The sequence below is a fragment of the Neovison vison genome, chromosome 8, assembly GCF_020171115.1.
Source record: "Neovison vison isolate M4711 chromosome 8, ASM_NN_V1, whole genome shotgun sequence".
NCBI lineage: Eukaryota > Metazoa > Chordata > Mammalia > Carnivora > Mustelidae > Neogale > Neogale vison.
In genome coordinates, this window is record NC_058098.1 from 131,121,764 (window position 1) to 131,146,347 (window position 24,584).

Consider the following 24,584-nt stretch of genomic DNA (forward strand, 5'->3'; position numbering starts at 1 on the left):
TTTGGATGGATAAATGCCTTCATTTCTCTTGGGTATATTTTTGGGAGTGGATCTGTTGGATCATATGGTAATTATGTTTAACTATTTGAGGAATCACCTATTTCCAAAATGGGTGCCCCCTTTTACATTCCAATCAGTAGGTTATTTCTGGTAGGATTGCAAATTTCTCCAGACCCTCACCAACACTTGTCTATGACTCTGTCTGGCTGTCCTATTGGGTGTAAAGTAGAATCTCATTGTGATTTTGATTTGTATTTTTCTGATAATGAATTTGAATTTTTTTCATGTGTTTATTGACCCTTTGTACATCTTCTCTGCAGAAATGTTTACTCAGATATTTTATTCACTTTGTCTTTTATTGTGTTGTAAGAGCTTTTTAGACATGTGTCTCTATTCAAGAGTCCATTATCACATTCATCATTTAAAAATATTTTCTACTCTTTAATGGTTGTCTCTTCATTCTGACAGTATCCTCTGAAACACAAAAGTTGTTAGTTTTGATGAAGTACAATGTATTTACTTTTGTATTCTAAGCTTTCGGTGTCTTATCTAAGAAATTATTGCTTAATCCAAAGTCGCAAAGATTTATGCCCATGTTTTCTTCTAAGAATTTATAGTTTGCAACCAGATCTTTGATCCATTTTGAGTTAATTCTGCATATTGTACAAGGTAGTGTTCAAAATTCATTCTTTTGTATATAGATATCCAGTAGTGCCAGTAGAATTTGATGGAAGAATACGGTTTCCCCATTGAGTTGTGTTGGTACTCCGGCAGAAAATCAATTGTACATAAATGTTAGAGGATATATCTTTTCCCTCAAGTCTATCCCATTGATCTCTATGTGTACCTTGATGCCACTACAATATATTCTTCTTTACTGAAAACTTGTAGTAAGTTTTGAAATCAGAATCAAGAGAAGCAAGTCCTCCCATAATTTTTTTAAATTGTTTTGCCTATTTTCTGTCCCTTAAATTTCCTTAATCATTTTAGAATCAGCTTGTCCATTTGTGCAAAGAGATCAGCTAAAATTGATGTAGGCGGCCTTGACTCTATAAATTAGTTTGGGAAATATCTTAATATCAAGTTGTTTGATCCAGGAACATGGGATGTCTTTTCATTTATTTAGGTTTTCATTTATTTATTTATTTATTTATTTATTTTCAGCATAACAGTATCATTATTTTTCACCACACCCAGTGCTCCATGCAATCCGTGCCCTCTATAATACCCACCACCTGGTACCCCGACCTCCAACCACTCTGCCACTTCAAACAATCTGAGGGGTTTGAAGTGGTTTTCTTTCTTTCAACAATATTTTGTAGTTTTCAGAGTGTACATTTTGCACTTCTTTCGTTAAACTCGTTCCAAAGTATTTTATCCTTTTTGATGCTATTGTGAACAGAATTTTCTTAATTTCATTTAGTATTATTCATTGCAGATGTAAGAAATATAATTGATGTTTGTATGTTGATCTCATAACCTGCAATCTTGCTGAATCATTTATTAGTTCTTATAGTTTCTAGTGGGTTTGTTGGAATTTTGTATATAAATACTTTGTCATCTGCAAATAGCAAGTTTTACTTTTTACTTTTCAGTCTGGTTACCCTAGACTTTTTGAATGTCAAATAAACTAATGCACAATTTAATATTTAGAGTTATTGAAGTCCACATAGTACAAATATCTTTTAAAAAGAAAAGAAAAAAGTGCTATGGAAAAAAAGGAAAACAGAAAAGCCAATAAATTAGGGGGCAAGAATTCTAGTTCCCACACCATTATTAATTAGTTGTGTGATCCTGAGCAAATTTCTAAGTCTCTTATCATTCTATATTCTATACTGAAAATCTTCCATTTGGCATATCTGTGATTCCTGGGGTTATGTAAGAAATAGCTTTCCTCAAGTTTTTCAGCCAATACAACTATAATTTTTAATGATTATACTGAGAATCTTCCTCCTTTTCCATTTTTGCCCTTCACAAAGAGAATAAGGTTACCAACACTGGAAGAGCATACTAACTGTATCTTCATATTGAAATAAAATAAAACTCTCGGGAAAGGCACAACAGAAGACACTGAGGGAGTGTAGGCAATTATGAAGAATTATCCTCATGGTAACAAGCTTAACTATAAATGAAAACTTTAGAGGTTTGTGGAAGAAATGAACAAAAGTGAGCAAATGGATGAAACATTTACTCTAGTACTGCACTAACATTTTAAAACTTTAAAGAAAAATTAATAAAGATATAAAAAATGGCAAAAGTATGTTTTAAAAATATACATTATCCTAAGTTTTAAACACAAGGATCACCTTTTAAAACCAAAGTTTTAGACAACATTTTTAATTATAAATTTAATTAAAATGGAAAAAGTGTCTCATGATACACAGAACCACATTACATTTTTATGCCAAATGTAGAGATTCTGCCTCTGCTAGTGCTGATGATCCTAAAATACTAAGTTATACTTAAATATTTTTAATTCTATTTCAAGAATTTTGGAACCTTAGTTTTAATCTTTCCCTTAAAGGAAGAAGACTATCCAGAGAAGTTCCAGAGTCACCTCTGTCCTTATGACACTGTAGAAAATTCCGAGAACCTTTAGCAGCATTTGGGAAACAGTCCTCTTCATTTCCAGCTGTTTTATAAGTGTGGACACACTGTTCAGTTTCTTTAATATGTATTTTAGAGTTATTCAACTTGTTGGCATCATCTTTCTTGAATGGGGCTGGGTTATGCTGCTGAGAACTACTAGGCTTCATCTTCTGAGTTGTGTTTTTAGCTTTCTCAAACACTGGGACACTCTCTTCATCAGAGGAATGTCTGTCAAGGCAAACGCTTTTCTTCATTACACTTTTCTGAGTGGTTTGCACATCACCTTTTCTACTATGATCTAAAGCAGTATTTGATGGTCCAAATCTAACACTGGAGGTCTTTACTATTGGGTTGTTGACAGGGTAAGATTTAGAAGTATTCACTTTATAGTTTTCTTGAAATAGCTGATCTCCTTTTATAACTTTAGATTTTCTAGATTCATTTTGCAAATGAATTCCTAGAAGATCCTTTAAAGGATGGGACAGACAATCAGAACCACTCTTAGCAATAAAAGATTCTTTTGTGGTACCTAGGGACAGAGTTTTCAGGTCAACATTTGGTTGTGCATTATCCTGGGGATAGGATGATTTTATACGTATTCGTTCCTTTAAAGGCAAATCCTGAAGATGTAAATGAGTAATGCCAGAAAGTAGATGCTCTTCAGGATTAGTCTTTTGAAGATCCTGATCCAACACTTTATTAATGCTTGTGGTACCCCATTCTGATTCACATGATAATTCTTCTGGAAAATTTTTAAAATTTTCAGGGATGGCTGTTTCAAGTTCTGATTTTAAACCACAAGGGGAAGTGTTCCTTGGAACAGCTGGTGAATTACTAAAAGAAGTACCTTCCCAGTCAATGGTGCTTAATTGTAGATCAGAAATCGCTGATATGTTATGGGATGAGGTACTAGGTTGACTAGCTTCTGGAATTAGAGACTTACTGACAGCTGTAACTTGCTGCATAGCCAAAGGTCTTGGAGAAGACATTAAATGCTCTTGTGTATTCAAACAAGGAGTATCTTCAGGTAAAATCAAGCTATTCAATGATGCAGAAATAGATTTCTGGGGTAATGCACAATCAGAGGTAATTTCCAAATTTAACTTGGAATTCGGCATAGAAAAGACTTCACATGTGGGGTTTAAAGTCATCTGTGACTGGAAACTCATCACATTATCTGATTCTGGCCAACTGTTTTCTTTAGACTTAATTTTCATGCCTGAAAAGAAAAAAAAGACAATACTATTAAAATCTAGTTTATTTTCCTTAACTTGTGTAAACAAATAAAAAAAGAGTCCAGATCAGAAATCTTCTGTATGAGTAATTTTTTTTTTTTTTTGTCTTTCTTGTCTCAGTGCATTCCTGGAAACTATTATAATAACAACATAATTCTTAATAAAATATTATAAAATATTTTCTTTTGGAAACAATGTTATAATTGAATTTGTTTTCCTCATCAAGTCCTAGGAAATAAAGAAAATGTGTTTATAATTCAAAACATGTCATGCATACTAGTTGCTCAACAAGCAATAGTAAAGTTACTATTAACACTTGGTTAAGTTAGCAGACACAGAGCAGAACGGTTTACTTGTGGCTTTAAAAAGACAAAGACACACCAACTGTGACTGTCTCTCTCTCAAATAAATAAATAAAAATCTTTAAAAAAAAAAAAAAAGACACAAGAGGAAATTCCTAACTCTTGATTTTATAGAACTTTCAGCAAAATTTGGGCAAGATAAGATTCCAATAGAATAGGTAACTCTTCTTTGACATTTGGGTGTAGTATAAATAGCTATCAAATGCGACACTTACTTTTTTGTTTCTTCCCTTTCAGTGCTAAGTTTTGTTTTTGATAAACAGCAACAATCTCAGGATAAGCTGCTTCAAACAATGATTCTTCTTCTATTGTTTGTAGAACCAATTCTCCATGTTTATCCTCCATAGCATAATGTTCTAAAAGATAAAAAATACAGCAAAAACAGCATTAATTGCAGATTTGTAAATTTCAATTTTTCTAGGTAAAATTAAGTTTACCAGGTAAGCAAAGTCATGTGCAAATTGATAATTCATTACAGATCTTGCTTTACAACATCTCTGTTTTAATACTAGTTGATACTAGTTAATAATGCTAGATAATACTAGTTGACACTAGTTCACTGTTTTAATACTAGTTGATACTAGTATAGAATTGATTTTCTTCTGCCTGGCAAGACCTGGAAAAAGATTCCTTTCAAAATGAGAACTTTAAATTCTCTTGATCTAAAGATGGTACTTACAGGATAGAACACTTTGCTTAGATAAGGTTGGTTGCTTTTAATTTAGTATAATGAGTGTTAAAATTCCAGATAAAGATTGGGAATAAACAGTTTCTTAGAACTCCAACATTAACTTTCTTTATTGATGGTTCCTCAAAAGAACAGAATTGAGGATACATCCAGGCTCACTGGATTCATAAGCAGCTACTAATTGAAAATGAGAATGCTTGCATGTAAATTTATAATGTGATATATAAATAGACTAGATCCTTACGTTTATCCTACATATGGGAAAAATCGCATGAGAAGCTACACTATAATGAAATATTAGTGAGTGAGTTTAAAGTACAAAAAATGGAAACAGATTAACTTACAGTGTTTCGTAGTTAAACTGGCTAGGAGTACATTTTCTTCCTTAAGAAATAGCACCCACAAAGGACAATGCTCTCTTCTTTTCTTTTTCTAATAGATTTTATTTTTTAATTTGACATGGAGAGAGAGAGAAAGCAGAAGTAGGGGCAGTGACGGAGGGAGAGGGGGAAGGAGGCTCCCCACTGAGGAGAGAGCCTGACACAGGGCTTGATCCTAGGACCCCAGGGAATCATGACCTGACCCAAAGGCAGACGCTTACCCAACTGAGCCACCCTGGTGCCCCTAACAATGCTCAGTTCTGAACAGAGATGCACTACCAAATGGGGTTAACGCTATTTTCTTTCCTGAAAATATACTACAGTTGATGGAACTGTTGCTAAACATCCTTGAAATTCTTCAGCTTTCTGTTTTCTTAGTATTGCTTAGAATGGTTTATCTAATTCCATATAATTTCATTCTTCAAAATTACCTATAACTTAAACTTTGACAAATCTACAGTCTCACTCATTCACATATAATCACACAATCTAATTTCAAAGGCAAATAAAAATGAATTTGGAATTACTTTCCATTTTAAATGATCTGTGCTTTCCTTGCCTTCAGTTTGGGAGCTAATTCAGAGTTCACTGCATTTTTGCCTGCAGCAAAATAAGAGTAATTTGACAAGTATAAATTCTCATGAAAATGAAACAGAGTAAAGAATGGAGAACATTTGCTGCAGAATTTCTTGAGAAATATGGACCAAAACTACTTCCATATTACATTCTTAAACATCAATTACAATAGAAATGTCAATGTAAGATATTAAGATAAAATTAAAGTTTTTAATATTTACTATTAGTCAAAACTTATTTAAATAGCACAGGTAAACTACAAAATCAATCCTCAGTGCATGTGATATGTCTCTTTCCCTCCCTCACGAAGAGAATAAGGTTACCAACATGTTTTACATATGTATATCATATTTGCTAAACATATATGGTTAAATGTTACAAACTTTGCTTAGAGTAAATACATACCAGGCCTTTCCCATTCTATTTCAAAGCAATGAATTCCATTTCTTTTCCGCGTTTTAACGATTCTGAAAAACAAATTCTTCCAATGAGGTCTAACTGCAGGAGTTATTTTGAAATTTTCAATTTGTAGACTGAATTATTAAATTTTCATTGACTTTTGTTCTATTTTCATAATATTCTAAAGATACTTAAAGAATTATGGCACAGTTATTCTTCTGAATAGTTCATTCAAAAGATAATTTTATTGTTAGGTGCACAGAGTTGATAAGGGTAATATCCTATCAGTAGATTTCATTATTAATCAGCGTTCCTTTCCTCCATAATAATAATTTTTCTTCTAAAGTCTATTTTGTTTCTGTTAATTCTGCTATATCACTTTGGTAAATATTTGCATGGTAATCTTATGAATCTTTTTATTTTCAAATTTTGTGTAGTTTTATTCTGCACATGCCCTATAAATAGCAGAATATTGATGAACTGTTTATCCTATATAATGCCTCTTAATAGATGAGTTTAATCCACTTATATTTATTATTGATCTCTGATCTTGCTGGATGCTTTTATACAATTAATTTTGTGTTTTCTGTCACCCAACTTTTTCTTTGCTATGTCCCCCTTCCTCCTTCCTGTACTCTTTTATTTTGACAGTCTTACTTTCTACTTTATGTATTGGTTTCAAAGATAGAGATTGCACTTCTGGTGTTTTAGTGGTTACCATTCATTGTTTACATGCATACTCTGCAAGTTTTAGTTTATTATCATCATTGTATATTTATCATCAAGCATTATGCAGCTATTTATATATGTATTTTTCCAGTTAGTTTATTAAATGAGCTAAATACATTTATTCATTTCTTTTTATTGGTTGACTACTGTTTTTTGTTATCTACATCATCCCTCTGGGTTCATTTTTCTTTTGGCTTAGGTACCCCCTTTAAGAGTGCTTTTAATGAGGATCCGTGATTTATTCACCAACCAGTAAATAAGGCTTAAATGATGTTTAAGCTGCCAATTATTTTTACTCAAAGCTTTGAAACGTGACTCTAGCATTCTGTCATGAAAAATGTATGCTATCAGATTGTCATTCCTTTGTAGTTTATCATTTTTCTTTGATATTTCCTCCCCAACTTTTAGTTTGTAAGTTTTTAAGTCTTTAGAAAAGTTTCAAGAATGGCACAATGAATACTCATATACTTTTTGCTGAGTTTTACAAATTCCCAGTTCCTGTGCCTCCACTTTAGATTTTTGTTCCCTTTCTGATTCATTGAAATAGTTCTATGGTTAAGCTTAGCTATATCATTTTATATTTATTTCTTTTAATAATCTGTTATTATTACTATTTGAAGCAGAAAAGTATGTGAAGACACGAACTTACTGTTATCTTGAATGTAAACCATGAATAAACTTTGAATATTTCATACTAGACCTTTACTCCATTTTTATATAACAAAGAGCTATATATCCCACTACTAAGAGTATTAAGATTATTAAAGGTATTAATTAGATTATTATATAGATCATAAGATACTCAAATGGAAACACAGAGACTTCTTTGTACAATTCTTCATATTACCGAATTGGCTGTAGTTGATTAGAATTCCTTCTACCAAGCTTTCTTTCTATCATGTCATAGTGGGTCAAAAGCACTAACAATTTCTCACATGCATAGTGATTGGGCCATTCCATTTTTTCAAGAGTAAATCTCTGTAAATATAAAACAAATAAAACAAGATTTTGTTATCTCTTAGAGACAAACAGCCCTCTCGGGTAATATCATTTTTTTTCTTACAGAATTAACATTAGTTAAAATAGTATCAATGAGCGTATTCCCAGAAAGAATAATAAGCCTCCTAAGGAGGCAACGTTGCATAAGGAGTAAGTGTGAGACTTGTAGGTTTGAACCCCAGTATGATTATTTCCAAGATGTTGGGTAAATTACTTAATTTCTTTTAGCTTCAGATTTCCATCATAACATATATCCCAACTCAGAGATTATAAAGATTAAGTGAGGTTACATTTAATGTGTTAAAATATGATAGCTAATTTTAATGTTCAATAAATGCTGGTTGCATTAGTATTACTGTTGTTGGTAGGGATAGGCAACAAGTACTTATAATTTATTGAACTATTATTGGCTTCCCTAGCCATTATATTAGGGGTTAATATAAATAATCTCATTTAATCTTCATAGTGACTTCAGAAAGTAGTATTATTTCTCTTTTGAGGATAACACATATACAAGGTCACATAGTAAGTGATAGACGGTCCAAACTTAAAGTTAGTTCACTGATTAAAAATCCCAATGCCGACATAGCATAATGTATAAACTTATCAAATCACCAAGTTGTACACGGGAGACTAATGTAATCTTGTGTGTCAACTATACCAAAAAAAAAAAAAAAATTTCCATTGCCCTTGTAAACTTTTATAACAACAAATTTATTTCTCATATTCTCTGGGTATTACGTCCTGCCCCCAATATGTTCCTAAATACAATGAATCTGTACATGGTACATAAGGTGTCTTCTAAAGGGCATAACTATGGTTTGTCTTGTGGTCTGCGAAGTATGGTTCTTATGTGGCAAAGCAATGAAGATTAGAAATAAATGCTGAAAAATACATGTGCAGTCAAAGAGTCAAAGCTGTTTTAAATCTCCTCTCAGACCAAAGTGATTATCCCTTCTTATCTTCCTAGTACACAACTACAGAGCATAAAGTAAGTATTTATTTTCCCATACCTGAAACAACAATAAATCAGGTCTTTGGTACCTGATTACTTTCACCAATTTATCCTTGTTCAGAAGGAATTCTTGAATAACCTAGCAAGAGAAAATAAAATAGAAATTCAGACTTCAAATTTTTTTAAAAGAACTTCTGAAATAAGACATACATTTGAATTATTAACTATTACCTCATGGAATGGGAATCCCTCACAACTGCAAGCTTTTCTGAAAATAAATTATATACATGTTGTTAATATCATCAGGCAATTTTAGATTATAAATTCATTTCATCCAATCTCTGCTGATTTAATGAAAAATGCCCTTGTATAATATCCCAGTCATCAAACTTCTCTTTGAATAAAAAAGATACTAAATCAAGTCTTCTGAGCCTGCCTAAAGTCTGAACCAAATCAAAAAACGGATTTTGTAAAATGTTACTAATCTAGACATGGGGGAAGGGTATGTGGAAATAATTCAACTAGAGGTGTATAAATAGGTCAGGACAGAAAAAAAGGAGGCAAAAGAACTTACTTCTTAATGCTGTTCTCTATGGCGCTCAGTTGTCTGTCATGCTCTGTGCGGTGCCACTCACAAGGACAGCAGTATTCATGATCATGCGGCTTACAATACTGATTAGTTTTACAGAGTTTGCATCCATTACGTACATGATCCTTAGATGAACCTTTATGGAAACACAAAGAAGTATGATTTTCACTGCTTTTTGATTTACCTTCTGTATCATTTTATTTTTTTGCCCTATCCAGATTTTTAAAAATGAACATGGTGTAGTGAAGTCCTTAGCCTATAGAAAGGTTCCAATACATTTAGGTTGAATAGAATAATGCATACTGTAATAATTCTTTTTTTTTTTTTAAGATTATTTATTTATTTATTTGACAGACAGAGATCACAAGTAGGCAGAGAGGCAGGCACACAGAGAGAGAGGGAAGCAGGCTCCCCGCTGAGCAGGGAGCCCGATGTGGGCCTCGATCCCAGGACCCTGGGATCATGACCTGAGCCGAAGGCAGAGGCTTAACCCACTGAGCCACCCAGGCGCCCCCATACTGTAATAATTCTTAAGACAACGTAGATCCTGAGCTCTTACATGACACTTTTTTGTTGTTTCTATAGTATATTCTTCTATCTGAAACTGTTAATTTGTAACTATAAATTATAATTTTACGATAATCAACAATGGAAAACTTTGTGGTGTATTTGGTAACTACATGCAAGAAAAGTAGGATATAATCACTAACATTAAAAAGGATTATTTATGGGATGCCTGGGTGGCTCAGTTGGTTGAGTATCTGCCTTCAGCTCAGGTCATAGCCCCAGGGTCCTGGGATGGAGCCCCACATTGGGTTTTCTGCTCAGCAGGGCATCTGCTTGTCCCCCTAACTCTCCCTCTGTGCTTATCCTCACCTCTCTCAAATAAATAAATAAATAAATACAATCATAAAAGAAAAAGATTCTTTACTTAACAGAATTCATGAAATGGTTTCTTTAATGGGAATATTAAAAGAATATAACAGTTAATTACCTCTGCTAGTATCTAGCCCTCAGTAAACTTCACAGCTACTTTTAAACTGTGGTTGGAACATGAATGAATTATGACTATGGCACAGGTGTAGGGCCCTAGTTCCCTTCTGAATGAAAGCATGACCACCTTTAACATTGTTTTGAGAATACAGAAGAGCACAAATAATTGATAGGAACTAAAACTCATTTATAAAGTATCAAAAAACTACAGAATTGAATTCTATAAAGTATCCGATAAAAACATTTATATCGTCCATGATTTCACCTGTAATTTAATAATGCTTATGGACATATACTGAGACAAACAGACAAAGAATTTCTTCTATTTTTAATTTTAATTTTTATTTTTTAAAGGTCTTATTTATTTGAGAGTTAGAGAGAAAGAGCATGAACTGAGGGGAGAGGAGGTAGAGGGAGAGAGAGAAGCGGACTCCCCATGGGTAGGAAGCCTGACACAGAGTCAGTTCCAGGACCCTGAGATCACGACCTGAGCCAAAGGCAGATAGATGCTTAACCATCTGAGCCACCCAGAAACCCCAAGAATTTCTTTTAAAGGATGAGCTAATAAGATCTCCTACTTTCTCCTGGGAGTGAAATGTGCTTCTGATCTAGTACACACTAATGAAATTTTTTTTTTTTTTTTAACCAAGACTAGTGAAGAGGAACCAAGTTATTTTCAATAATAATAAACATATATTAGAAATTAGTAGTGTTATTTTTAAAGATTTCATTTATTCATGGAGGAGAGAGATCATGAGCAGTGGGGAGGGTAGAGGGAGAAGCAGACTCCCTGCTGAGTAGAATGACTGACTTAAGACTCATTCTGGGACCCCAGGATCATAACCTGAGCTGAAGTCAGGTGCTTAACCAACTGAGCCACCCAGATACCCTAGAAATTAGTTTTAAGTCACTTTTTTTATGCAAATAAAAATAAATGGTTTTAGTTTGATTTCCCCCTAAGATTTAACATTATGACATTTCTTTTTTTGTTTAAATGGATTTCTATATTGAAAACATAATTTTAACATCTACATAATTTGGTATTATAGTTTGAAATTGCACTTGCCCTGTGCTTATTGTTTACATCATATTATTTCATTCAAATAACATCTACTGAGAGTCTATTGTGCATATGAGACACAATTCCTGATACTGAGGATTTTCAATCTACTGAGGAAGAGAGTATGTAACCAGTATTATAAGAACAGGATGACAATGTGGGTATCAGACAGTAATGTTCTAGAGATTTCATTCCCTATGTCTGCTTACCTGGATGGGAACACACAGAACAATGGGCCGGTGTTTTAATAGCTAGTGATTGTGGATCAGAGGGTGATTCTTCATTCCACTGAGTAAACCTGCAAAAAAAAAAAAAAAGATGTTAAAAGGAAAAATGACACAAAACAGAAACAAGGTCACCAAAATGCCATGCTCTCAAATGCCAGGCTATTCTCTTCCCTTCCTTACCTGCCCATTTGTTTTCTCTTTGATGATAAAGTCACTGGCCCAGCCTGGGAAAACCCTCAAACTATGTACCTCAATTTAAAAATGTGGCCCCAAGGATAACAGAGTTGCAACAGGGGTAAGAGAGAATCAGACGGTTACAGAGGAGAAAAGAAGGAAGACGGAGGAGTGGAAGGGAAGGGAGGAGGAAAGAGAAGGAGGGAAGGAGAGGGAGGGATAAGGAGAAGAAGAGAAAAAGAATATGAACTCATATATTCATGTACTCATATGTATATATTCATATATTCATTCAGTTTGGGGGTGTTTTCTTTTTAGAGAATCTTAAGTTAGGCAGCAAGATGTAAGGAGAATGACTTGTATTTATGTCTTTTTGATCTCTTTTCTGTGTGAGTACAAAACAAATAGAATGATGTACATGAACATTTTCCAATATCAGGAATAGGGGTGAAGGGTAAACTATAAAACTAAATAGAACATTAAGTTTCTAAGTAAAAACTTTAAAAAATCTAGATCATCTGAAATTATCATTTCCTTAATCTCTTATGTAAACTGTAAAACACTGCCTGCTTAATGAATGATTTTTAGGAAAATGTGTATCTGTTAAGGTTTCTACTAAATAAAGGTTAATTTTATTTTTGGCTACAGTTCGAGGCAACATAAAGCCACCAAGGGGATAATTAAGGGGATAATTAAGTATTCCTCATAAAAACAAGTGCTCTGAATTATGTTTCTCCACTTACAGAAGTTAAAGGTCTAACAAAAAAGTAAATTACCTCTTCAGTTCATTGTGCAGTGTCTGGTACTAGGAGTTATTATTTGGCTTTTGGAATTTCTGTCCCATTTACTATAAAGATCAAGTATGAGCTTGCTAAAAATGAAGCATTAATAGATGCTAGATAAATAAATAGAACTTTAAATGTGGGAGAAAAAGGGAGAAAGTCAGTCTATATTAAAATTAGAATGATATATAATGATAACAAGAAAGGTAATTTTATTCTTTTCAAATGTTCAAACACTTCATAAAATGTTGCCAAAAGCACATATTTGCTGACACTACGTCGATAAGGATGATTTGTAGTCAGCCAAGTCCCATACCCTCTTTTCATTCTTCACATTATTCTTCACAATTCCCAAATGATTCCATGACAAAGTATAGCTTTTTTTCCTGCTTTGGCACAGTACTCACTAATACCAGCAACATATTCATTAAAGTCTTAGATCTATCAGTAGCTTTATATCTGAAAGAGCTCTTTCTTATTCACTCCATACTTTATTATCATTAATATTAATTCATAATTAACATTAACATAAACCATTGCTTTCATTAAGTAAATATATTCACATTCTTTCAAAACTAAATAGCACAGTTGGTAACCTTCCATATATTCCATACGTTACCTTTTTTGAATCCTTAAATTGCGCAGTCTAAATTAATTAGAATACATTACTAAATATGTGGCTCCAGAACAAAGGGCATTCAAGTAAAAACTGTGATCAAGTGTTATATGTATTTAAATACTTACAATATGTCAGGCATTTCACTTACAGAGAATAAATATGGTATCAAAATATTTTATATCAAAAATAATTTTAAATATAAAGTTTTAAATATAAAATTATTTTATGGTTATATTTACCTTGGTGGGGTAAAACAGTCTAAAATAGCCTGTGGTAAAAGCACATGGTTATAAAAAACACATTTGGCGTCTTACTACTTCTGTATGTAGTGACCTAATAGTGAAAAAAAATACAGTATGGTTTAGGATGTATATTCTTATCTTTTCTTTGGAAATCTCATAATTTAAAAAAAAAGTTGTTTTTTTTTTTTTTTAAGATTTTATTTATTTATTTGACAGAGAGAAATCACAAGTAGATGGAGAGGCAAGCAGAGAGAGAGAGAGGGAAGCAGGCTCCCTGCTGAGCAGAGAGCCCGATGCAGGACTCGATCCCAGGACCCTGAGATCATGACCTGAGCCGAAGGCAGCGGCTTAACCCACTGAGCCACCCAGGCGCCCCCCAAAATTTTTTATTTTATTGTTATTACTTTAAAGATTTCATTTTGGGGGCGGTGCCTGGGTAGCTTAGTTGGCTAAACCTCCAACTCTTGACTTTGGCTCAGGACATGATCTCAGGGTTGTGAGACTGAGCGCCAGGTGGAACACCACACTCAGTGGGGAGTCTGCTTGAGATTCTCTCCCTCTCTCCCTCTGACCCCTCCCCACTTCCACACACACTCTCTCTAAAATATAAAAAATAAAAGCCATTTTTTAAAGATTTTAAGTAATCTCTACACCCAACATGAGGCTTGAGCCCACAACTCCAAAATCAAAGCATGCTCCACGGACTGAGCCAGTCAGCCGTCCTCAAAATCAGTGATTTTAGGGGCGCCTGAATGGCTTAGTCAGTTGAGCAATAGCTTCCGGTGTGGGCTTAGGCCATGATCTCAGGGTAGAGAGATGAAGCCCCATGTCCGCCTCTGTGCTCAGAGTGGAGTCTGCTTGATACTCTGTTTCTCTCTCTCTTTCTGCCCCTCCCACCACTCATGCTGACACATGTGCTCTCTCTCAAGTAAATAAATAAACAAATAAATAAATAACATCTTAAAAAAAAATCAGCGACTTTAAATGAAAATATAGAGAAGTTTAAAAATATGAAACCTAGGATGTGCCTGCGTGGCTCAACCGGTGAAGCACCCGACTCTTGATGTGGGCTCAGGTCATGATGTTGGGGTTGTGAGATCAAGTCCCATGTGGGGCTCTGCGCTGGGCATGGAGCCTGCTTAGGATTCTCTCTCCCTCTTCCCCCCACAAAAAATATAAATAAAAATAAAAAATTATATAATACAACTGAGTTGAATATATATGCTTTTTGTAATATAACACTTTTTGTATAATACTTTTTATAATAGTCACTATTCAGTTCAACAAAAATAAATGTCTAATGTCACAAGAAGAGAGTCATTTTTAGTTACCTTTGAAGTAGACTTTGTCCTTTCAAAGTCTGTATAAGTTTTAATGCTCGCTCTTTGCCAACTCCAGGGACTCCCTTTCAGAAAGCGGAAAAGAAATGCAAATTTTAGTCACTGGGGAACGGAGAAATAAAGCATGACATGTCCATTCAATGGGAGGTTGTGCAGCTGACAGAATAAGGCAACTATGTAGTCACAGAAAAAAGATGTGTAAGATACCTTGCCACACGTAAAATAATAATTGCAGAATAGCCCACCAAATAGATTTGTAAGTAAAATGAATATGATATTGTTAATCTGTGGAAATCCCAAAGTCACAGGATTATATACTAAATCACTGACAGTGTTTATTTTAAGGGAGGGAGGAAAAGAACTTTAAAGGGCTTTCACTTTTTACATTAATTGTTTTGATAGTCTTTTAATTTGACCTAACTTCAGGTTATATTTGTAATCAGAAAAAGCATGTTCATTCACTTAGATGAACACTTAATATACAGCTAGACATCAAAAGAAAACAAAGAAGAGTTCCAAGTTAACTCTTGAAATTAATAATTTAAGGAAAATGAAAACAAGTGTTAAGTTGCCAACACACATACACAAATGTTAATGTATGTGTATTTGCATGACAATTTCTGGTTTGAGTCTTCTAGTTTATGAATATATCCGTAGAATCTAGTTTATGAATATATCCGTAGAAGCAGGGTTGTTATTTAGCCAATATGTACTGGGACAGACATACCAGTGTTAAAGGTAAATCATGTTAGTCCATAAGTGGTAAAAATCTTTAAGTAGAACAAAATAAACAGATACCAGTTTCGTTACAAAGGACAGAAAATGTCAAAACAGCTAAGGTTAATATATAATGTAACATCACTGTAGCTAAAATTGGTTTCTGTGAGTTTAATTTTGCAAGTTTTTTCTTACATTTAACATTTGGCTGTTTCTAAACTTTATTTATGATATAATTACATATGGGAAATAAGAATCTCCTATTTCAGAATAAGCATTATAATAAAATAATTACTTTTGCTTTATTTAAAGGTTTCCCTCCTCCTGTGCTTCCTTTTCTTATTAGCTAAAAAAAGTCATTTTCTCTCTCTGGTCACTGATGACATAAGTTAGAAATGATGGCTAATAATTTTACTATCCTGCTATTTTTTCCTCTCTCCTAAACTCTGATGAAAAAACATAGAGATGTCATCCTTGTTAGACTTCTCCTGGGGATAGAATAATAGTATAATGAAGGATTTAATAAGAACATAGAGATGATCAGTAGGGACCTAAGGAAGGGATGACATAGTAAGAACTACAATTCAAGGCATTCCGTATTTTTAAATATATTTAAGAATGGGGTTTGCCTTGTAATTTTTTTTTAACATACAATGTACTATTTGTTTCAGGGGTACAGGTCTGTGATTCATCAGTCTTACACATTTCATAGCACTCACTATAGCACATACCCTTCCCAATGTCCATCACCCAGTCACCCCATCCCTCCCATGCCCCTCACCTTGTAATTCTTAATTTATCACTCACCTATTAGCAGACCTATTTGTTACAGGGTACTTTACTTTGCATCTTAAATAAAATGTTTTCATGAACAAAACTCAATTCAATGCTAAGAGGCAAGGAAGGATGAATGGCTTACCCCAATAATCATGTTGCCTAGCAACAGTAATAATACTGAGCATGTGCACAGCTGGAAAGCTGCAAGGAAGATTGAAAACCAAAAAACAGACAAAACAGTGATAGAAATTAATACTGGCATGACACAAGAAAAGAATAATTCCTGTGTTTTTTTAAAATGGTAGTAAAACTTGAATGTCATTCTCTTAGTTTAGAGTAATGGTTTACTGACAAGTAAGCTGTGGGCCTAGTTATTATTCCATTTTAATTTATACATTCAGTGTCACAATGAGCCAGTTTTTTAAATGTTACTTGAAATGTTGATTATTTTCTTTAGCAAATTGTTTATTATGCCTAAAATTATACTCTAAATTAGGTTCTTAATCAGATAGCTATATCATTTTTATATTTATGCAGCATGTAAGGTATCAAAAAAGACACATTATGACTAGTAAGTAAATACAACAATCTAAGCATACCTTCGGAAGATAATCACAGCCCAGTAGTATGGCTAGTCCAACCAGAGCATCTCTATCTAAACCTAGTTTACTCTCAATAGATGACATTGTATAACAATCAACATGTGGATCCTAGAAAAAAGTAAACATTTGTAGATTAAACATTACAAAAAAGAGTTTGTCTCTAAATGCTTAATTATTCCTAAAAGCTAAAATAGGGGGGGAAAATTATCCTGATCACCAGAATCTTCACAGAATATAACACTTCAATATCTGGAAATAAAGTCATAGTTTCAAAAACTGCCTTGAAAAACAATCTATAATAGTCAAAATTTTCCTCTTCCTTATTTTTTGATGTCTACAAAAGATTTTCATCTTACAGAATTAGACCCTGTAAAGTGAATACTGTAAAAAGTAAACATTCTCTGTAATTGCAACATCTAAAGTTAACCACTATACTCTTATTAACACTATAGTGCATATTCTTTTTTTTATTAGTTCAGAGGTAGAATTTAGTGATTCATCAGTTACATATAACACCCAGTGCTCATTCCCTCAAGTGCCCACCGTAATGCCCATCACCCAACTAACCCTTCCCCCCGACCCACCTCCCCTCCAGCAAATCTCAGTTTGTTTCCTAGAGTTCAGTGTCTCTTATGGTTTGCCTCCCTCTCATGCATATTCTTCCAAAAAACACTTTGACATATATATATGCAAATATTTATTATTATTGGCTGTATTTAGAATTATATAAAAGTATTATTTTGTAACATTTTTTGGTCACTAATATATCTTTAATATCAATAATACATATCTGTTTATTTATTTTTTTTAAAGATCAAGACCTGAGCTGGGATCAAGAGTCAGCTGCTTAACCAACTCAGTCACCCAGGTGCTCCAATATTATCTTTTTAATGACTGCTTGCTACTAATAAAATGGACTCTGAGGCAATGTATCTCAGTGGGAACACTATTAGCATTTTCAGAGAGATAAGAGAATCATCTGGCAAGAGGTTTAGCTTTCCTGGTTCCAGTCTACCAAATGTCAATATAATCTCCCTTGCCCAACTTTGAACAGTTACAACCAAAATTTCCCCTGGCAATACCTCTCTAACTGAGAACCACGGCTGTGTTTAATCATTCCCTAGAAATGGGCATTTGAGGAGTGCCTGAGTGGCTCAGTCAGTTAAGCAACTGACCTCAGCTTAGGCTATGATCTCAGGGTCCTAGGATCAAGCCCAGTGTCAGGTTCTGGGCTCAGCTCTTCCCCCTGCTCATGCACGTGCTCTATCTCTCAAATAAATAAATAAAATCTTAAAAAAAAAAGGGCACTCAGGCTGTTTGCCTCATTTCTGTACTTACTAACAATGCTGAAATTAACATCCTTGTACATCTCTTCTTGCATATTTACAGGTGTTTTTGAGGATAAATTACTAAAAATGGAAATTCTGGGTCAAAGCAAGACATTTCATATGCATTTTTATAATACATTATCAAAACTGACTTAGAATTAAATCATGTGAAACAAATCAAGCTCTTAAAAGAGAAATCCACTTTTCAGAGAAAATGGACTATGTGTCAATATTTGTAAACACATTTCATTTCATTTTGCAATTGTTATGTGCCAGGCATTATGGTAAGTATTTTACACCATTTAATAATCGCTTTTCAAAAGGTACTCTGTGGAGCAAATGCTGAAAATGAGAAAAGAAAAGTACCTTGGTATTCATAGTGAAATTCCTATAAACAGTCTGGGCGCCATAGAGGAAAGCATCTCCATCATCAGTTAGGCAGCCGTCTACGTAACCATTGGCATTAAGATAAGCACACATGGCTTCCGCCTCCCCAGCCGCTTGGACCCAGGGAATTCCTAAGCAATCCAGCATATCGAGGCACTGAAAAGAAAACACAGATGCAAGAAATCTAAGAACACCATTGTACTGCTATTTTTTCCAGTGTTTGTAAATGACTTCTGTGTTATAAATATTAACTGTTAACTATTTAGGTGTTTTACAAATTGTGATATTTAAGAAATGATTGGAAATCTGAATACTTTATGCATTAAAGAGTGCTAAACTTTAGGTGTGATAATAAGAAATGTAGTTTGGTGATGTTTATATTTATTTTTAAAGAGTCCTTATTTTTTGACATAGATATTGAAATACTGAAACTGAGGCAATATTATGTGTGGGATTTGCTACAGAATGATATGGGAGTAGGGAGTGAGTGGGGACACAGATAAAACAAGATTGGCTAAGAGCTGCTAATTGGTCAAGATTGATGATGGGTTACTTTTATATTGATTTAAAATTTTCCATAACGAAAGCTTTAAAAATGTCAATTGAAAAGCAATCCACATTCAATTAAAAATTAATTTAAAAATCACATTTTGGGGACACCTGGGAGATTCAGTTGGTTAAGTATTTGCCTTCAGCTCAGGTCAGGATCTCAGGGCCCTGGAATTGAGCCCCAAGTTGGGTTTCCTGCTTAGCAGAGAGTCGGCTTCTCCTTCCCCCTTTGCTCCCCGCACCCACCCCCACTCATTCTCTCTAATCAATAAAATCTTTTTAAAAAGCTACATTTTAGAAAAAGCATTAAATATTCAATTTTCACTGTTTTGTTCAATGTTATCTCAAGATTTAAAAGAAATCTTTAAATGATTATTAATTACATTAAGATTTACATCTGCAAAACTACAAAAATTCCTCTCACATGATGGTCAACTTAATACGAGCTCTTCCAAAGAAGATGCTGTTATCAAATTTTATTTGAGACTTTACAGTTTTCTTCTTTTCCTCTATCATGTCCATATAACGAAACTCTCATGTTGTGGGAAAGCACATAGGGACCAGTTGTTGATTTGTTCCCTGAGGTCAAATGTCTATGCAAGCTGGTTCTAGCCATGTGCTGATTAATAAATAATCCTCAGTGAGTTTCCTTTGTGTTACGAGTTGAACCCAGATGAACAGCCTGTAGTGTAGCCTTACAGCCTAAGGCACTCTTTCTTGTCCCTCATGCACTTTACAATGAGAAATACTGGGAATGGCGAGGAAAAGAGGCTTTTAACCTGTAGTTTCTAGAGACTGATGCTGTAAATATCATGTTTTGCTTTAACTGACTGCTTGCATGATTATTACATAAGAAAAACCTCTGCAAGATATTGCCCAAGGCAGACAGGACTCAAAAAGACAAAGTACTATGGAGGGGGAAAAAAAGAAGGTACTTTCCAGGTCTCTGGCTGGGTGACTTTAGGGAGATAGTTTTCATACTTCTGCCTTCCTCTAGGTAAGAAATATCCTTCCAGGGGCACCTGGGAGGCTCAGCTGGTTAAGCCTCTGCCTTCAACTCAGGATCAAGCCTCACGTCCAGCTCCCTGCTCAGTGAGGAGTCTACTTCTCTCTCCCCATTACCTCTCCCCTGTTTGAGATCCTTCTCTCTCTCATCCTTAAATAAATAAATAAAATCTTAAAAAAGAAAGAAAGAAAGCAAGAAAGATAATAAACAAGAGAGTTTGGAACTTATTTCAGATTCCTGCATTATTTGTCATTCCAACTCTTCAAAAACCAGCACAGAATTTGAGATGAGGCTGGTTATAAATTTCCCTACCCTAAGTCTATCATGTGGGGTGGTATTAGAGGAAAACCAATTTGTGTTTCATCCTTATACCTAAAAGATGGCAGTGGGTTAGCAAGAAGTAGGGCGTAGTAACTAAAAGTACAGATAAATGAAAATGAATTTTTTGTTCATTCAGGCAACACTGAACAGTGACACAAAATGCTTAGGAACACCACAATTACAACTACTACAATAAAGAAATAGAAACGGAGCAATTTTCTCAAGAAGACATGAACATCTTGTTACTTTATACTGGCTATTTCATGCCCTCAGTATGTGGACCATAGATATTTCCAGGAACAAACAATGTAAGAAATAATTAGAATCTAGTACAGATACTTTCTTCAACTACTGATAGTCATTATAGTGGAAAGATCACTAATTGGAAACTATTTTTTAAGATCACATTACAAATAGAAAATAAAATTTCAAGAGAAAAATGATTATTATTTTATGTAATATCTTTTAAAAGAAATGAAAATTTTAACCACAATTAAAGAGAAAAATGGGACGCCTGGGTGGTTCAGTTGGTTAAGCATTTGCCTTTGGCTCAGGTCATGATCCCAGGGTCCTGGGTTCAAGCCTTACATCAGGCTCCCTGCTCGGCTGGGAGCTTGCTTCTCTCTCTTCCTTTGCCTGCTACTCCCCCTGCTTGTGCTCTCCCCCTCTCTCTCCCTGTCAAATAAATAAAATCTTTTAAAAAAAGAAAGAAAGAAAAGAAAAATGGAGATATGAGTTAAAAGCAAATATAATAGAAGTATATATCTTTAACATAAAGAACTTGAATAACAACAACAAATTAAAACCTCAAAAGATTCATCAGGCAAGGACAATGGCCCTTTATCAACTGAGACACTAAAACCTAAAATGTTTAACCTTACCATTAAAAGACCAATACACATTAAGTATGTATTATATGTATTTATATGTATTACATAAACAAATATCTTTGTTTTTGTATACAAAATAATACAAAGATAAGCATCCTAGCACCCAATGTTTTTCAGGCTTACTGAAATTGCACATGTCAGATCTGTGCTGGTGAAAGTGATTGGCAAGAACTATAAAATCATTCCCAAACTTTGGTCTATCCATCCCACTTTGGGCAATTTATCTTAACAACCCAAGGCATAAGAAAAAACTATGTACACAAAAAAAATCTTCATCATAATTTCACAAATAATAGAGAATGAAAAGCAAACATATATGCAATCATGGGGGGATGATTTCACAGCTTTCTGTAGTATTTCATACGTGTTACACCACCATTACAAGTTATAGATTTGGATAGAATGTGGCAAAAGGGAAACATGGGTACTATATGCTAAGTTAAAAGTCCAAGATAAAAATCATGTGTGAGGACACCTGCGTGGCTCAGTCAATTAAACAGACTTTTACTTTCAGCCCAGGTCATGATCTCAAGGTTGTGGTCTATGTGCTGGACAGGAAGCCACCTTATGATTCTCTCTCTCTCGGCACCTGGGTGGCTCAGTGGGTTAAAGCCTCTGCCTTCGGCTCAGGTCATGATCCCAGGGTCCTGAGATCAAGCCCTGCATAGGGCTCTCTGCTCAGTGGGGAGCCTGCTTCCCTTCCTCTCTCTCTGCCTGCCTACCTACTTGTGATCTCTGTCAAATAGATAAATAAAATCTTAAAAAAAAAAAAATCCCCCAATGAATGAGTGAAGTATGAGCTCATTAGATCTCTACTCTAGGAAATTCTTTAAGTGCTGAAGGTGTCATAACGGGTAACATAAATCAACTCCCTACTATGTAGTAGTTGAGTTAGATATTGGAGATATACATATATATATATAGTTTTTTGTTTGTTTGTTTGTTTTTTAAATTTTCACCACATTCCTGCAAAGTGTTACTATCCTCATTGCACAGGTTAGGAAGTAAAGCAGATATAATTTAAAAACCTGGCTCAGGGGCGCCTGGGTGGCTCAGCGGGTTAAAGCCTCTGCCTTCGGCCCAGGTCATGATCCCAGGACCCTGGGATCGAGCCCCACATCGGGCTCTCTGCTCAGTGCAGAGCCTGCTTCCCTTCCTCTCTCTGCCTGCCTCTCTGCTACTTGTGTTCTCTGTCAAATAAATAAAATCTTAAAAAATAAAAATAAAAATAAAAAAAATAAAAACCTGGCTCAACATCTCAGAATTTCCATATGCCAAAACCAGGCTTGAACTTGGGTGAGTTTCACTACAGAATATAAACTCTCTTCTATATCCCCACTGGCCTTCTAGTTACAGTAAGTTTAGTGAGTATTAAAGATTATGATATAACAACCTTTATCAGAATAAAATGCATTCTCTAATTCAAATCAGAATTATTAAATCATATTTAAACACTCACCTCTTTTAAAACTGATTTAAAATGTGATCTCCCTGTTCTCTGAGACCATGTTTTTCCTGAAGGCCCATATCGAATCTGATTCCTCCTGCTTATGACATCAGCTTTCAGCTTTGGGGGCTCCCCTTCCATAACGAACACCAGTTTTACATCCATCAGTGTTAAACAGGAGATACGAAAAAATAAGTTCCTTAAATATAAAAGTCAGTAAACCATTAATAATCAGATGCTGATGGCAAAAGTCAACACAGCAATATGACATAATGGCAAGAACATCAGACGAGTACCAAAAAGGTTACACGCAATCACATTTTACGTATTCATATTCTGTTTTCAGTGAACTGAGAAACCACGGAATGTTTCTAAGCAGGAGAGATTTATGATGGTTCTAAGTGCTACATGGAAAACAGTTTAGAGGAGGAGGAGGCCAGGAGCTGAGGAAGGAAAACTCATGCAAGACATTTCAGTACAGATGAGAGATGATGGTGCCGTACAATGAGGTCCCGCCTCTGGGCGCTGACAGAAGTTTCTTAACACAAGGAATATTCTGGAGTAGAACTGACAAGACTCCCTGATATACTGGATGCAAGGCGGGGCCAAACAGAGAATGGCTCCCAAATTTCTGGCTTCTAGTCACCAAAGCATCCTAGTGTATATGGGAATTAGGCAGCTAGGTCTGTGAATCTGGAGCTCAAATGTGTGAGCCATCGATTTATTAGAGATGGCAGAGACCGACATGTTAGTAACATATTTTAAAATCCCCAAATGGACAGCAACAACAAAGAAACAAAGTGGAAGCAAAACCAAGACATGACCTGCTTATGCAATTATACATCTATGTCCTAAGAACATTTACTATACCTGAGGTGGGGCTTCATGACAGTTCCCATCATTTTTTTGACTGTCTGTGCTTCACATACCCAGAGACTCAGATCAACTGCAATGGTTTTCCCACAGAGATTATGCAACTGGAGGTGCTGCTTTACAGGCTCCAAAATTGGCCATAAGTCATTCACGCCCATTCTGGTGATCGCCCGCTGTTATCTGAAACACACTTCATAATATGGACTGTTAAAGACACAGGAGCTCAGAACAGAAATTCACACAATATATTCTATGTTTGTTTAGGATAATTCACAAATAGAGAACTCTCCTTATTTCCTTCAGCTTTTTGGAATGCTTCAAGAACATCTGAAACCTTAACAGTGGTGGTAATTTCCCTACTAGCTACGAAAATACTGATGCAACTAATGGATTAAGTTATTTGCAAATGGTACCATGCTGAATTTGTCCTTAAAAATCCACTTTTCACCAAATATGTGTTTCTTTGGAGTACTGAAAAATAACGTTATTTTTAAATTTAATGGAATCCAAATGTCAATGGTCTTATCCCTCCTCATTCTCTCTTCTTGTCTATGTTCTCTTTAGCAGTGGTTGAGAATAATGTTTCTTACATGGTTATACTAAGATTGCATGAAATTTAGAAGATAAAAGAGAAAAAAAAAACCCAAATGGTAGTAATTGGCTTTGTTCCAGCTGTTAACAAGCAATAACAAATGCAGAGATGGGTACCAGCGATGATGCTATAAATCATATTTGTCTTCTTGAGAATT

The 24,584-nt window shown here is 34.6% G+C and overlaps 1 protein-coding gene across 1 annotated transcript in view; it reads right to left on the reverse strand.

Moving 5' to 3' along the window:
* Positions 1 to 1,305: 1,305 nt before the first annotated feature.
* Positions 1,306 to 24,584, reverse strand: part of GEN1 (GEN1 Holliday junction 5' flap endonuclease) — a 30,676-nt gene continuing 7,397 nt past the window's right edge. The window contains exons 2-14 of the mRNA XM_044262042.1: positions 23,833 to 24,025; positions 22,975 to 23,161; positions 18,729 to 18,905; positions 17,032 to 17,142; positions 14,930 to 15,003; positions 11,764 to 11,852; positions 9,487 to 9,637; positions 9,144 to 9,180; positions 8,971 to 9,051; positions 7,806 to 7,936; positions 6,236 to 6,297; positions 4,402 to 4,542; positions 1,306 to 3,808 (exon numbers count right to left, since the gene is read on the reverse strand). Coding sequence (XP_044117977.1) covers positions 2,484 to 3,808; positions 4,402 to 4,542; positions 6,236 to 6,297; positions 7,806 to 7,936; positions 8,971 to 9,051; positions 9,144 to 9,180; positions 9,487 to 9,637; positions 11,764 to 11,852; positions 14,930 to 15,003; positions 17,032 to 17,142; positions 18,729 to 18,905; positions 22,975 to 23,161; positions 23,833 to 23,993 — 2,727 coding nt within the window. The 5' untranslated portion in view covers positions 23,994 to 24,025 and the 3' untranslated portion in view covers positions 1,306 to 2,483. The remainder of the gene's footprint in view (positions 3,809 to 4,401; positions 4,543 to 6,235; positions 6,298 to 7,805; positions 7,937 to 8,970; positions 9,052 to 9,143; positions 9,181 to 9,486; positions 9,638 to 11,763; positions 11,853 to 14,929; positions 15,004 to 17,031; positions 17,143 to 18,728; positions 18,906 to 22,974; positions 23,162 to 23,832; positions 24,026 to 24,584) is intronic.